The 16,925-nt window shown below is 38.6% G+C and overlaps 1 protein-coding gene across 1 annotated transcript in view; it reads right to left on the minus strand.

Annotated features, from left to right (window-relative positions):
- The window catches only part of LOC149228458 (uncharacterized), a 412,049-nt gene that overhangs the window by 170,930 nt on the left and 224,194 nt on the right, over window positions 1–16,925 (minus strand). The window contains exon 14 of the mRNA XM_089380786.1: window positions 9,880–9,953. Coding sequence (XP_089236912.1) covers window positions 9,880–9,953 — 74 coding nt within the window. The remainder of the gene's footprint in view (window positions 1–9,879; window positions 9,954–16,925) is intronic.

Raw genomic sequence — 16,925 nt, forward strand, 5'->3', positions numbered from 1 at the left:
TGTCCAAAGAGATGTTTGGCCCTAGTTTCCAAATTTAACAGGTTCCAACCTCATCAAACTTCATATGGAGAAAATAGAATTTCATATCCCATTCAAAATTCAACAGACTTAATAGTTTTCAGGATCAATGGGATTGTGGCATTTCATTGGATTATATCATGTATGAGGGCATGTGATTGGCATTTAATCAAGAGCACCAAGCCCTATATGTACCCCAGTTTTCGTGTTATTGATTTGTTGAACTCCTTTGTCATGGCCTTAGCAATTATGTACCCTTCACTCAAGTCAAAATCATTGATCAAGCATGTTAAGCTTTCTCTACCATATTATAAGGCTTGGATTAAGCTGTTTGATCAAAATTAGGCAATGTTGACTAAAATCCCTATAGAATTGAAGTAGAGGCAAAAGCTAGACAAGAGAAGAGGAATCTAGATTGTAGATGGTTGATGCTGGAATAATTAATCATTGACGTACAATGGATGCCATATCTATCTTGATTTATGTAAAAATATGCATCTTTTCTTGTCTTCTACAACTAATTTGATATTTTGGATGTTTTTTTAATATAAATACAAAAAATATAAAATATATATATATATATATAATAGACACTTCTGAGACGCTTCGCTTCCTAGTTGTTTGGGAAATGAGGCTTTCGCATCCGCCGCTTCCTGCAATGTCGGTTGGGACTGCTAATTTCCTTGCATGGAAAAAGATGACTGATCTACTTCTAAAAGAAAATGAAGTATAGACTACATGACTACATCAAAGAAAATGTCACTGTTCTTGCAAAGGAACAAACTCAAGCCCTAGCAAAGTATAATAAGGATGAAACAAGGGCTCAAAGGATTATAATAGAATCCATCAAAGACCCTTTCATTCCTTATGTGTTAAAATTGGCAACTAGGGCCAAACTCCATATGGGTCATCTTATTTATGGCAACTGATATTTTTCTTGGATCCCTCTCATCGAGAGGTGTATGATTGATATAAATATCATCTGATTCCGATAAGTATTCATGGAGTTATGAATTTATTTGCGTTATAAGACAATTCATCAAGGTCGGCCAGCAACCAAATAAACCGCACATGTGCTCAACGTTTTAGTATAAATAGAGGTGGCCTTCAAGTCATTTCAACACACTTCGGATTTCTTCCTCTCTCTACTTGTCTTTGGGTTTTAGTAGGAGGAGAGATCCTAAGGAATAACGTTTCCCTAATCCAGAGGGCAGAAAGCCGGAACTATCGGAAATGCTGGAAAAGTCGAAACTCATAGAAAAGTCGGAAAAGCCTAAAAAGACAGAAAGTCAGAACTGTCGGAAAAGCTGAAAACACTGGAAAAGCCAAAAACGCCAGAAAAGCCGGAACTGCCAGAAAAGCCGAAACAGCCAGAAAGTCAGAACTGTCGGAAAAGACAAAACTGCTGGAAAATCCGGAAATGCCGGAAAATCCGAAACTATTAGAATGCCAGAAAAGCCGGAAAAGTCGGAAAAGCCGGAACTGCCGGAAAAGTCGGAAAAGCCGGAAAAGCCGAAAATGTCGGAAAAGCCTAAACTGCCAGAAAAGCCGGAACTGCCGGAACTGCTGGAACTGCCGAAAAAGCCGGAACTACCGGGATAGCCGGAATTGCCCGGAACAACAGAAACTGTCGGGAACAGTCGGAACTGCCAGAACTGTCGGGAATTGCCGAAATAGCCAGAGCATCTGTCTCCAAAGGAGAGCAACATGCAAGGGACAACTAACTAACATTGGGACAGTTGTATGGTACTTAGCAGCGAATACACCAAGCATGCAATGTTGGCTAGCATGCAACAACAAGCATGCTAAGGACAACAAGCATGCTAGGGACAACAAGCAAGCAAGGGACAACAAGCAAGCAAGATGCAGCCAACACATAGGTCATGATGGAAACATGGTGCAGCAATGCACATAATGCAATACAATGATGAGTACAGTCATGATTAATGAAGCGTGATGAGATGCAACATAGTGATGATGGGTGCAACATGGTGCAGTGTGGTGAGGTGTAGCGTGATGACGAAATGCAGCACAACGATAGGTGAAGGAGTCACCTTGGAGAATTAGTTGAAGGGGCATGTCTTCAATTGATCTCATGTATCATCTTCTTATAGATGATCTATGCTCTTATCTAGATAATTCAAAGTGTTGACTTTTGTTGTAAATGTACTATCTCTCTCTCTTTGTGCTGAACTATTGAAGAACATATAAGAAGAATTGATCAAGGGTTTCCCCACATTGGGGTTTGTACCTGGCTAGTGCCACATCTTGTGTCCTCTTGTCTTGGCTTGTCTTCTGCGATTTATGTTTATGTTCTATCTATAGTTTACTTTAATGCTAATGTAATTGCTAATCTGGAAAAGATATGGACCTAACTGTGAAAATTGAAATAAATTGCTCTAAGCATAGAATATACCTAAAATTAACATTATGTTTCCAAACTTGAAACATCTAAAGAAATCTATGATAAGCTAGTGGAGCTATTCTCAGTTAGTACAACTAGAAAAGTGATATCGTTGTGTAATGAATTATATAAAATGAAGATATCCAAAGAAGAAGGAATAGCTCCCTACTTTATGAAAATCTCTGAGATGAGAGACCAGCTACAAGAACTAGGAGAAGTTATGTCAGACAGAGAGACGACAACTGTGGTGCTCAATGCATTACCTGAGGAATGGGGCAACTTCACATCAAGTATATATGCCAAGAAGGAAGCTACCCCGCCGAATGAACTTTGGTCTCTATGCAAAGTTGAGGAGACTAGACTCAAAGCCAAGGATCATGTGGGATCAAAGGAGCAAGCATTTGCTGCTATGGCCAAGAGAAAAGGGAAATTTGGCATGTTTGGTCCACAGAGAAAGGGTAAAAGAGATATGTCCAAAGTCCAATGTTTTGGTTGCCAAGAATATGAGGGATTGTCCTATGTTCAAGAAGGACAACAATAAGAGGAAACGAGAAGAAGCCCACATTACACAAGAAGTAAAAGAAGAAGCAGAAGAAGGAAGCCCCTCTGGATCTCTATTATGACTAAGATCAACTTCTTCACATAATTTCTCTTTAAAGTTTTGGGTATCATAGGAATATGTAGCAGTAGGATAGAATGCATGACTTATGAGAATGACATCTTCAGGAATATAGGAGCATTATGTAGAGATAACTAAGATAAAATTCATACAGAGAAGATGTATCCATTGAATGACCTCGTCAATGCATAAAGGATTGATCATGATCAGAAAGAATCATCTTAGCAAGCCACTATCGTCAGCAGAAAGGAGCATTTGTAGCATGAGGACTATAAAGATCCTTTGGTGGAATCTTCAATAAAAGGTTTTCAGAAAAAGCAGATGTCTCGATAAGAATTCCACTTATGAGGATCCAACAAAGGATGATAGGTAGGTAGGAAAGATGTAGAAAAGCAAAGGAGATTGAGGTAATCTCAATCTAGGAAGTTGTCAAAGGAAGCTTAAATGATCAAGGAAAGAACTAAGATAAGGTATGTATGCATCTATGTTTTTTCAGTTAAGTCATGTCATCATTTTTGTTAATGAGCATGAGGAATTGCTCTGAAAAATATGGTCAAGAATAGGGTAGATCTCTTTCATTGAAGATATGCACGAAGGCATGGTTCACACACTGATAAAAGTCAACATGAGAAATGATCTCATATAGAGTATGAGGTGGTTGACTAAGAAACCTATAAAGAAGCATATCAGAAAAAATGATCAAGGACAAAAGAATACCATGGACACTAGGAATCAACATTAGACAAATTTTTTAAGACATCTCCCAGAAGAAGCCATGAGAACTCTAACAAAGAAAAAGATCAAAAGACCCTTGACACCTGAAAAGGCCTTGGATATGTGAAACATGCAGGATGTTGATGATTCAAGCCAACAAAAGATGTCATGATGAAAAGCCATCTCGAAAGGTACTTATTTGACTTAATGTTATATTTTGATTTTCCTTGAGTAATAATATATCGATGGGGTCATGTAGGGCTACTGAAACAAGAGTTGTAAGTGCAAGTACAACTAGCATTCATGTGGAGGATGGAAATTCCTGAAAGAAGCATGATGAAAAAGAAGTAGCCATATGAAGAAGGTTCCAGATATGTACTAAGAAGGTCACTTTCCATGAAGAAAGGAATGACATGACAAACCAAGAAGGAAAGTGATGGATGGCTAATGCCCTACAAGGAAGAAGCTCAACTAAATTTCATGACATCAAGGAAAGAAAGTGATCAAGCAGCTGAAGAACCCACTAGAAGAAGATGTTGATGAAATGGGAGCGTCCCTAGTTAAGAGGGAGCTCTGACAAGTCCCCACTTAAGAGGGAGCTTGGGTAAGTCCCTGGTCAGAGGGAGGTTGGGTACATTCCTTTATAGGAATGGGCATATCTTCCCTAGTTGAGAGGGAGAGATAGACACAACAATCTTGTCTTCACTTGGGAAGAAATAATGGAGGATTGGGTAATCATCTGGCATCCGATGTTCTTTAAGGATGTGTAGGGCATCCAAGGTAAGGGTAGGCAAGCGGACCAATATTCTTTGAGGGTTGGGAACTCAAGATAAGAATAGTCCAAGAAGGTCATACTCAGTGAACACTCGGGTGGGTATGTACCCTGAGAGGCAATGATGAAAGTGTCTATAGTTATTGGTCTCGCCAACATTGTGCTCTGATCTAATGAAAGATAGAGTTGTCAGTGAAGGCCTCGTTGTGGAAAGAATGTTGGTTACTATGATTTTATAACAGATGGATTGCGAATCTGATTTCTCTTATTTGAATTCTTCAGATTGAAAATGTTCAAACACCTTTTAAAATGATTTATGAATACCTCCCTAGTTAAGAGGGAGTGTTGAAGAAAGTGTAACTAGGTTCGATTTTCATAAATGTAATTTTGATCTCTATACTTGTAAAGAAAAACTTTATTATTTTTGTCAAATATACAAATGAGTTTCTTGCTCATTGCATAGGTCAAGCACATGTTCAAGTGCTTCTAGGAAAGTCAAAGAGTCAATGTAATTGTTAAAGACCCATGTGGGCATGTTACACTATGTAAATTTATGTACTAGAGTCAAAGAAATATGTCAAAGGTGATCCTCAAAAGCAAAGACAAGTGTCCTCTTCATATCGGCTCAAAGAATGAATTTTTGGTGCACTTAAAGACAAATCACTAGCTCAAGTTGGCCCAAATGGGAGGGACAGACTCCTATAAATAGGGCAGTTCGACCTCAAAATGAACCACCAAGTGATCTCTGAAATCAGGGAGAAATATAGTCAAGAAAGAGGGGCAAAAAAGAGCAAGAACATGCTTCTAGGCCAGCGAATAAGGAGAGAAAGGAATCCGATTTTTGGAGGACTTTTTTGGGGCCAAATTATGTCACATGTGTGGAGAAAGAAGGTTATTCTTGCAGTCACATCAAATCCACAAGTGCAACAACATAATAGAGTTTGATTGGGCTAAAAAGAGGCTCCTAATAGGCCTCCATCTCAAGCAAAGTAGGTCCCACCTAAAGCGAAGAAAGAGAGCAAGTAAAAGAGTTTATTCCAAGCCCTAGATTAGTCACACGTGCAAAGAAATCAGAGTTGCAGTAGGGTTAAGAGGATCAGCCTCTAACTTGAAGATATATCTCAAGAAAAGCCACATTCTCTAATCTAAGTATCTAGGAGAAGGAAGACTGCCTAGCCAAGTAGAGAAGGAAAGGAAGACACCAAAGAAGAGGTCTCGAAGGAGACCTAGGGTTTCTACAGTTGCCGGAAAAAGAGCAGTGCTATCAGTTGCCGAAAGAAGTGTGAAGACAGAGATCAAGGTGCAGACTAGAAGAAGGATTGATTGAAGAACAAAAGGAAGAAGGACCATGTCTTATGCTTGGAGGATCCACTGGTCAAGGGTCTAGGGTTTGGCATTTGTCAATTGAAGCTTCAATAAGAGAAATTTGCAGAAGCATTTTCCTCTCTAGGAGAGAGAGGTTTTTCCCAGGCTAAAAGCCAACATCTTTTGTTCCTGTCTCTTTTGTTTTGGTAACTGTTTGATGAAGTAAGAGAACACACTCTAATAATAATAAGAGAAGATTCTGCTAATAAGAAAAAGTAAAAAGTACCTCACAAATAGTTATCATCGTCAGAAGAATCTTATCCTACCTAGATGCCCTAGATTCTTCATCAGTTGCAAGGTTTGATTAGTGTTGACCAAGCACTTTTACTCATCCTTCGACTATGAATTTTTTGGGAAATTTTCGTTTTTGGCAGGTCGTATTGTTTGGCATAGAAACAAAGATTTTTTGGGTTGTTTGACCTACATTGACTGCAGTCCAGTTTCACCACAGGGTTGACTTCAGGTAGACCAAGTTTGAATGCCGATTTTGTGACTGTTTTGGGCTGACTTTGACCACTTCTGAAAGTCGAGTTTCACCGCCTTTGATGGGGCTCCCAAGAGGACGTTTTTATGTTGCATTGACCACCTTTGACTTTCTAGTTAGGGCAGAATTTGACTGTTGTTGACTGCAGATTTGACAAGGTTGATTTGACTTTGATTTGGCAAGTCAATTTTGACTTTTGTACTCTCTCTCTCTGTTGAACATTTGACATAATAATAAGAAGAATTTATCAAAGGGTTTTCCCCATCTTGGGGTTTTTCCCTGACATATGTCAAATCTGGGGTTCTCTTGTCTTGGTTTGTCTTCTGCATTTTATTGTTCATGTTCTATCTATAGTTACTATCAATGTGATTTATGGTTAATGTGATTGCTATTGGAAAACTAGATTGGAAATTGTCTTAGGGTTGCTAAAGGAACGTTGAAGTAATTGTGCTAAGCATAGAACATACCATTGTTAACTAAAATTAACAACAACTTATATAGGTTGAAGGGAAAACTTGTCCAAGGTTTAGTACATGACAATAACAACATGTGAGTTGTGGCACAGAAAGATGGGACACCTACACTATAAGGCATTGTCAATCCTGAGGGAGATTGCCACTAGTCTCCAAGTCCTTAGCACTGAGTAGTAGGGCATGTACAGAGGGTGTGCACTTGGCAACAATGTCGAGGTAGTTGTTCTTAGCAGCAGCAGTAGGTCCAAGGGGATATTGGATTTCATTCACTCAAATTTGTGTGGACGAATGTTAGTGGCATCAACGTAGGGAGCACAGTATTATGTCATGTTGATTCATGACTATCCTCAAAAAACCTAGAGCTTCTTGATAAAGACCAAGGATGAGGTGTTCATTCGATTCCAAGAGTTCAAGACCCAGATGAAGAACCAGACAAGCAAGAAGATCAAGGTCTTGATGAGGTCAGATAATGCGAAAAAGTACACCTCCAATGACTTCAAGATTTCTATGAGGAGGCAAGGATCAAGAAGGAGATGACAATCTCATGCAATCCCTTGTAGAATGAGGTTTTGGAGAGAAAGAATTGATCCATCATCAGAGTTTCCAAGGCTATGCTACATGACCAAGAGTTGCCTAATTTTCTTTGGGTCGAGGCATGTAACAAAGCAATATGCGTAGAACAAGAGTCCTCACAAGATATTGGGGGACAAGAATCCTGAGGAAGAATTCACAAGGGTGAAGCCATAAACAGGACACTTGAGGTTCTTTGGTTGTCTAGTATACATCCATGTACTTGTGGAGAAGAGGATGAAGTTGGAGCTTTCAAGACAATAGGGGATGTTTATAGGGTATAGAAAGATATCAAAAGCGTATAGGATCTTCATACAAGTGCAAAGGAAGACAATTGTTAGCAGAGATGTTATGTTTGAGGAGAACTTGGCATCTAGTAAGTCTTATGAGTTGCCACCAACAATAACAGACAATGAGGAGCAAGAGGGTCCAAAAGGAAGAACAATGTGTAGAGACTTCTAGTTTAGAGAATCAACCATTACATGGAGAGGAGTCAATATCTCCTTCTACTTCTATCAAGAGACCTAGGTGGTTTGAGTAGACATTGGATGATGCTCAAGAGCATGTTGAGGCTCCTAGGAGCACATTCTAGGAGAGATGGCCTACAAAAAAGTTTCTGAATTACATGCATTGATGAGTAGCATCATTGAAGAGGCAGCAAACCGAGATGTTTGATGGAAATCCATGGTGAATGATGATGGACATTGTGCCAGGACCGAAGGGAAAACAAGTTCTAGGTGGCTCTTCGCGAAGTACCTTCCTCGCTAAGATAGAGTGTTGATAATAGTAGCACCAGGTAGGTACCTCCACATGGGTCTAAGTGTCTAGAGTCTAGATGTTGGGAAGTCGTCCAAAGAACTCTTAACCTTAGAAATTATTTTAATTAATGGAATTCTTGAAATAATTGACTTTTATAAGATAAAGTGAGTTAATCTAATGAAATGCAGAAGTTATTTTCATTAGAGAATCAGATGAATCTCAACCATTGATCTTAAGTGACGTTGAGATCTAATCTCATCCATCAATCATTTTGGAAGTTAGGGTTGTGGATTCAGTCAATAACTCAAACTTATAAACAGAAGGTTAGGGTAAGGGAGAAGACACATCAAGTGAGCACAAGACAGTGAGATAGTGAGATCTCAGATATTGGATGAAAAAGGACTTTCAACCAAGTGCGCAAAGTCCAAGGAAGAGTGCAAAGATAAGCAATGGAGAAGGATCTAGATCAGCCAGCAAGATCAAAGGACAGATCTGTAGAGGGTTTGATCAGCTCGAATATTGCCAGGCTTTCCTGTATTTGTATTTTTATTCCAAGGTCCATTTTTCTACGATGCGAGCCCTTGAATGATGCCGATTATTTTTAATGAATCAATGGATTTGAAAGGAAGAAATCTCTGTGTGCATGTGTATGAGATTGCTGTGATTATTTTGCTTCAGCTGTTATCTTTTTATTCACATGTCAAAATCTCAGCAGTGGTTTTTCATTCAATAGATCTGCAGTAATAAATTAATTTATCTGCTTTGTTAATAAATTGTTGGCTGCTCTGGTTAGAGACACTAACATATATGACACTTGATGTTTGCACCGTTGATTGCATATTAAAACTCTTTCGTCGTGATCATCCATTTTATTTCATGGTTGACATTATTTCTTACATTTTGTTGATGACAAATATTATCTGGAGAAACTTGAAATTTGAAGGTTGATGTTATGGCTTGATCATTTGATGACAATATTTTAACTGCTAGATGACCAATCTTATTTGTGTACTAAAAGGTTGATGCTTTGATGATTATTATTAATCTACTACAAAGATCTAGGTTTTCATATTTTCTGTAACTAATTTTAAATTCTACATGCTTTTTTCAAATATGCATGCATCAAAATAATTAAAATATATTATATGAAAAACAACTCCAAGACACTTTGCTTCAAGAGTCTTTTGGAAATTGGTGCTTTGTGCTCCCACTCCCAACAGCCTTGCTCCCAGATGCCATTAATATTGTTATCCACTCCTTTCATCTCACTCTAAATATCCCCAAACATTACAACCCTTTGAGTCTATTATTCATCATAACAAGTCCCAACAGAAGACAAACAAGCCAAGGAACTCTTAAAAAGCCTATGGAGGAAGAGAAACACTTCAACTCCCCTTCCTTCTAAAAGATCCCAAGCCACTTATGATCTAACTATGCCCCTTACCCTAGTATGTATATCTCACTGCTATGGCCTATCTATCCTTCTTACCCTAGTACGAATCTTGTTACTCAGAGAAGACAGATTCAGTTAGAGTATACACTCAAAAAAGTATCTCTCAGTTAGCAATCTAATTTGTTATATGTATGAAAAACATCATGCACTAATGGTCATCAATCAGCTAATACATTTCCAGAAATGAATAAACCATACAAAGTACCAATTCTGTCAAATTGGGTCATAATGAAAGAAGCAAGTTATACCTGACTGACTTGGATCACTGTAGACCTCAACAAAGTCCCCAGCACACATTGAAAACCCCTCAGAAATTCCTGCACTGCTTGGAAAATCATGTCAGTGCCAATCCTTGGACAAATTCATTCAAACAATAGTCATATCGTTTTTTATTTGAGAAATGAATTCAATGCATCTTCCTTGATACATGTTTAAGGCATTAAGATGCATTACATGGTATGATGTTCACACCACTATAACATAGTCACTCCATCATATGATAAGTATCAATACTTAATCCAAAAAAGAAATATCAACACAGAAAACTTAACTTTTGTATGTTACAGCTCATTAGAAAGCTTGGATAAGTGCTTGCCGAGTATGTCATTGCTCATGATGAATTGTAAACATGGATATGAATACATCCCACTGAAACTTTGAAATAGAGGTAGAAATTTAAGTCAAACTAGTTTTCCTAAATATTTCCCATATAACTGAACTTTATATTCTTTGAATTCCCAAATTCAACTCCTCAAATTGAAATTTTTATTTGTTTACACATGTACAAAAGGACCAACCATATTATGAATCACAATTTTCAATTTTTTACATGCTATGTCTATTTCTATTAGAAATTTTCTAATATCTCATTCTACCGATGTTGCGAACATCAGCATTGGGATAAAATCAGCAAGTGTTTGAAAACCCAAAAAATCGTAAAAATCGGGATAATATCGTTAAAAATCGACAAACATCAGAAAAATTAAGATACCATCAAAATATCAGTAAAAATCGGCAAACATCGGCTAGGCCAAAAAATCATGATTTCGCGATAAAATCGGGATGTTATCGAGATGTTCACAACGCTGCATTCTACAGGACATATCCCCCACGGCTTGTGACACACTAGGCATGTGTTGGACACACGTTTGACACATCCTAAGACATGACATATCACACATGTTAGACAGGAGCCTGACACATGGTAGAAGTGTCCGAACATGACCAACCTCATTAAGTCTCCACAACAGAGAATTTGATTTTTCCATTTTTTACAAAAATAACCATTTGCTTAGACTGCCCGAGATTATGCAACCTAGAGTAAGAGTGTACACAGGCTGTAGGGGACTTCAGTTGATTGATATGATAGCTAGTCTAAGTCACTTGATACAATGACACGAGACATGGACGACACGAAAATATGAGTATTCGGTACATGACATGCCAACCCCCACAACAAGACATGAAGGACAGGTTATATGTATATATATTAAAAAAATAGTGAATTACAAACAAAAAATGAAATATAGACAAAGATTCAATTTAGAAACAAAAGCATTCACATGATGATGATACAAATTCAATCATATATACAACTAGTACTACATCAGCAATGATAAATTGACAAAGACACAAAATTAAAACCGTACACTGCAATTTTTTCATAAGTCATCAAAATCAAAATGTATTACATAGATATTGACTCATTGAGTCACTGCTACTATAGGTGGGAATGCCAATGGAAAATACAAAACAAGGTAGATACTAGAATCGTAGATCAAGATGGAGGAATCTCATAGCTCATGAGTCATCACTATCAATAGCCCTCCATGTCATCAACATCAAAATCAGCATCATTGCCACTGGTCTCTCCCCCATCCTCCTCTATATCCAATCTAATATTTGCATCTACTAGTGTGGAGAATGACCCCTCAAGAGGATCACCACCATTGAAAGTGACCGGCTCTAGCACCGGTTCATTAAGATCCAAGTTGACCAATGCCAACTCAACATTGATGTTGAAATCCATATCATCAGGAAACACATCAAAGTCTATGTCTTTCCCTTCAAATACTCCTCCCTCTACCCAAAAATCCACCTAACGGCACCGTGCATATGCTCTAACACTCGTTACTCTCCCTTACACTCCAAATCATTGTTGAAAATATCGGTATTGGCAAAATATCGGCGAGGGTCCAGAAAACATCTTCTCGGAAATATTCTCGGAAATATTGGCAAAAATATCAGCAAAATATCGGCAAATATCGGCAAGCATAAAAAATAATTTTTTCAAATTTTTAAACATAGCTGATATTTTGCCAATATTTTCAAAATATCGCGATATTTTGCCGATATTTGCTGATATTTTCTCAGCGATATATCGTTTTGCCGAAAATATTGCGATATTTTTGAATATCGCCGATATTATCAACAGTGCTCCAAATCCTCCCACACTAAGTCACCTAACACGATGACATGAGACACAGAGAACATCAAAATACAAGTATCCAACACATAACATGAAGAAACCCAAAACAAGAAATTAAGGACACATTTTATATATATATATATATATATATTAAAAAAATAAAAATATAACAAATTAGTGAATTACACACAAAAAATTAAATATAGACAGAGTCAATTTAGAATCTAAAACATTTGGATGATGATGATACAAATTCAGTCATATATACAAATAGTACTGCATCAATGTCGATAAACTGATAAACACATGAGAAATTAAAACCATAAATTCCAGTTTTCTCATTAAGTCATCAAAATCAAAATGTATTACATAGAAACTGACTCATTGAGTCATTGCTACTATAGGTGGGAATACCAAAGGAAAAATACAAAAGAAAGTAGATACTAGAACCATATTCCAGCTACCTTTGATTCAGCCATGATTGTTGTGATATGAAGAACAAACAAACTGATATAAGAAAAACAAATTGTTGTAGGAAAAAAAGATTGTTGTAGCAAAAATTAAAATAATATGGATGGCGAATCCACTTACCAGCACTTCAAATCTCCTCTAACGTTACCTCCCTTACTTGAACTCCAAATCCTCCCACAACTCCAAAAACTTGACTGAATGAGTGAAATACAAAGGCATAAACAAGTTTTAAAGTGCGTGGGGGTCACTTTTTTATGGACACATGTCCAAAAATCATGACGTGTGTGACTAGTGTTGGGACACGAGCCAAAGTTGCGACAGACATCTGTCATGCTGGTGTTGTGTCCAACATGAAGAATATGGAACATGAGGGGGGGAGGGATGTGTCAAGTAACTTGGTTCCCATAGCTCCAAAAACTCATATGAATGAGGGAAATAAAAAGGTGGAAAAATGTTTTAAAGCGCCTGACAACACTTTTCTATTGACACGTGCACAAAAATACTGACATGTGTGTGACTGGTGTTGGACATGAGTTTGACTTGTGTCCTATGCATAGGACACCAGTCACACTCATGTCAAACACGTGTCATGCTAGTGTTGTTTCCAACACGAAGAATACGCAACATATGGGACGGGCAGTGGGGGGGTAAGGGATGTGCCAGGTAACTAAGTTGCTAGCCAATCCATGGAAACATTAACCATAGTCGCATGGTAACTATCTATTACCTCAAGGCACTTGAAGTCGTGTGGAAATTTCAGGATTGGTGTGCAGTTATAAACACATTTCCATTATTAGGATCTATGTTCTCTAAGATAAGATGATTTTTCTCTTCAGATAAGAAAGTGCATTGCTTTAAAGGTTATATGAAAAAATGGCCTTCGTCTTTCTATATTTTAAACTGGAATAATCTTCTATAATTTGACAGTCCTACTAGTTCCAATAGGAGTTCCAATTTTTGAAAATCCTAAGTCTCAGATAGACAACCTGCACAAATGTATGAAAGCAAACATTCTTAGATTTGGCTAAGAAAAGGTTGTAGAACACTTGGATTCGTGTTTTGATTTTTTTTTTTATCTCCAATCTCCTTATTTATTTAGTGAAATGGTAAAAAAGGCAATGTTGAGTTGGCATTAGACAATTTAGATCTTAATGAACTAGTGCTAGAGCCAGTCACTTTTGATGATGGTGATCCTCTTGAGGGGTCATTCTCCAGACCAGGAAATGCAGATCTTGGACTGGATATAGAGGATGGATGAGAGAACACTAGTAGTGGTGGTGATCTTTGTGATTTTGACATGGAGGAGAACAAGTAATGGGCTATGAGATTTTTCCATTTGTGGTTCTAGTATCTGCCCAATTTTGTATTTTAAAATGGCATTCCCATCTAGAGTATCAGTCGGTATTGATGTAATACATTTTTATATTGATGGCAACAAATGATTCAATGAAAAAACTACAGTTTATGGTTATAACATACATACCTATATTTTATGTGCACTGAATATTCTCATTTCTTGTGTGTTTGAACCAGTGTTGCATGAAGCCCCCCCCCCCCCCGCTCCGAAGCGCGCCCCGTACGGAAGCGCCGTACGAAGCGCCTTCCGAAGCGCACTTCGGAAATTCGGAAGCGCGATTCGCAAATTTTTTTGCGCTTCCTGGAATTTCCGAAGTGCCGGCTCCGAAGCGTGCTTCGTACGGCGCTTCGGGCCGCCGAAGCGTGGCGCTTCGGAGCAGGAAGCGTGCGCTTCACGCACGCTTCCGTACGCTTCGACGGAAAGGGGCGTGCCCAAGGGAGAAAAACAAAATTTTTTTTAATTTTTTTTTAAAGTTATGTTCACTCAACCTTAAGGGGGTGGGTTAGGGTGAGGTTAAGGTGAGGAATGAAAAGAATAAAGCCCCCATTCATTCCTCATTTTCTCACTTTGAGTTTATGAGAGTTGGAGAAGAGAAGAGAGGAGAGGAGAAGAGAAGAGAGGAAAGGAGAGGAGAAGAGAGGAGAGCTTGGAGGAGTGAAGAAGGAGGAGCTTGGAGCAAGAGCTTGGAGGACTTCATCTACAAGAGCTAAAGAGGTAAGTTCAAACCCCAAACTCCCTTGTTTTTTTGAAAAAAAATTTGTATTTTTCTCCTCCCTCTCCTACTCTTTCCCATTGTTTCTACTTGCTCCTTTATTTACAGGTTGCCGTTGTCCACCACCTATATCCATATTCCAAGATGGTGTTCTTTTGGCTTCTATGTATCATTCCACTCTTGGTTTTAATGATGGCAAGGGTGAGGAATAGAAGGGAAGAAACAGAAGAGGACATTGGTGATGGTACTAGTGACCCAATGTATGATGAGGAGGAAGGGTTTGAAGAGGAAGGGGATGAACTTGAAGGGGACACTGAAACACAAGATGGGAAAGCTACATCAACACCCTTGTGGAACTATGTGACCAAACTTGATGGGGGAAAGGGTGGTGGATCTTACAAATTTGTGTGCCCTCATGGTTGTCATGGAGGAAAACCATATTGTGGTTCATATACCCGTCTGAGGAGGCATCTTTGTGGGGTGCTGGACAGTGATGAAAAAAAGGGTTCTGTGTGGGTACAAATTTGCCCAAACATTTCAACTGAAGAAAGAAGAAAATACATCCAAATAGAGATGGTTGCACAACAAAAAAACAAGAAACAAAAAACTCATTCTGAATCAAGTGCAACCTCTAAATTTGGTAGTTGCTCATCTCCTCATGGTACTTTTGCAAGCTCTGGAGGTAGAAGAACAATAGGGGATTTCCTTAATGTTGCTGGGAGGGATGATGTGGATGGAAAGATAGTCCGTTTTCTTTGTGCTTGCGGTGTACCATTCAATGTGCTTCGCTCTCCCTATTGGCATGAAATGGTAAAGGCCATCAATGAAGCCCCAAAAGGATACAAGGCCCCCAACTATGAGAAAGCTAGAACAGTGTTATTAGAAAGAGAAAAAGCTAAGGTTCAAAGAGCTTTGACACGTTTTACAAACGAGTGGGTAGATTCTGGGGTATCCATTGTATCAGATGGGTGGACAAATATTAGAAACCAACATTTGATAAATGTTCTTGGTGTTTCTTCTAGTGGTGCAGTATTTATTGCATGTCATGACTCCTCCTCCATCACTGCATCTGCACAAAACATTGCAGATCTCCTATTGAAATCAATCAAAGATGTTGGTCCGAATAATGTGGTTCAAGTGATCACAGATAATGCAGCAAATTGTAAGGCAGCAGGAAAAATTATTGAGCGTACTCATCCACACATCTTTTGGTCTGGGTGCCTGGTTCACACATTGAACCTTTTGATGCATGATATTGTGAAACACAAAGAATGTGGGTGGATTGTTGAGGTTTACAGGAAAGGGAAGCAGCTCATTAAATTCATCACAGGGCATACAAGGGTAAACTACTTCTATGGCACTTACTCCAAGTTGCAATTGCTTAAAATTGCAAAGACAAGATTTGCTAGTTATTACCTCACCTTTAGGCGGCTAGTGAAGGTGAGACAAGCTTTAACTAATCTGGTGTGTGCTGAAACATGGGATGAAATTAACACTGACACAGATGGTGCTAATGCAGTCAAGGACACTGTTCTTGACAGTTACTTTTGGTCACAGGTTAAATATGTTTTGCAATTCACCAAACCAATTTATTACATGATCAAGTTTGCAGATTCAGATCGACCAGTAATTGGGGAGGTGTATGAGCAAATGGATAGCATGTTGGGGCAGATTAAAGACATTGTTGAGCCTAGAGATACCACCTTGTACAATTATATTCATGTAGAGGTGCAAAACCGATGGGAAATGCTAAATATTCCATTGCATGCATTAGCATATGTTTTGACACCTAAATACTATCATCCATCATGGCTTTCAACACCAGCACCTGGGGGGGAAGCAGGAGAAAACCACACCAAGATCAAGAGGTTCACCAAAAATATATGGCTGCATTGAGTAAATTAATCCCTGATGAGGAGGACGCTGCATTGGTACGGAGACAGGTGAGCAACTATACGCTCAACACTGGTCCATTTGGGAGCATGCATGCAATTAAAGATCGAGAGACTTTTTTTGCTCTTGAGTGGTGGAACATGCATGGAGGGGGTACTCCACTTCTACAGAGTTTGGCATTGCGGGTGCTATCACAGGTGGTAAACACTTCTTCTGCAGAGAGGTGTTGGAGCTCTTATTCTTTCATCCACAGTGTTAAAAGGAACAGGTTGAGTTTAGACCGGGCAGAGAGCTTGGTTTATGTTCATTACAACTTGTGATTGTTGTCCCATTACTGTGAAGATGCAAAGTCTAATAAAGACTTGTTGATTTGGGACAAGAATCCAGAGGAGCCCAATTTGGAGGATGGAGTGTTGCGACTAGAGCAATTAGA

This window comes from Pinus tabuliformis, chromosome J (assembly GCF_031772625.1).
Source record: "Pinus tabuliformis cultivar Carrire ecotype Pingquan chromosome J, CPIR1, whole genome shotgun sequence".
Taxonomy (NCBI): Eukaryota; Viridiplantae; Streptophyta; class Pinopsida; order Pinales; family Pinaceae; genus Pinus; species Pinus tabuliformis.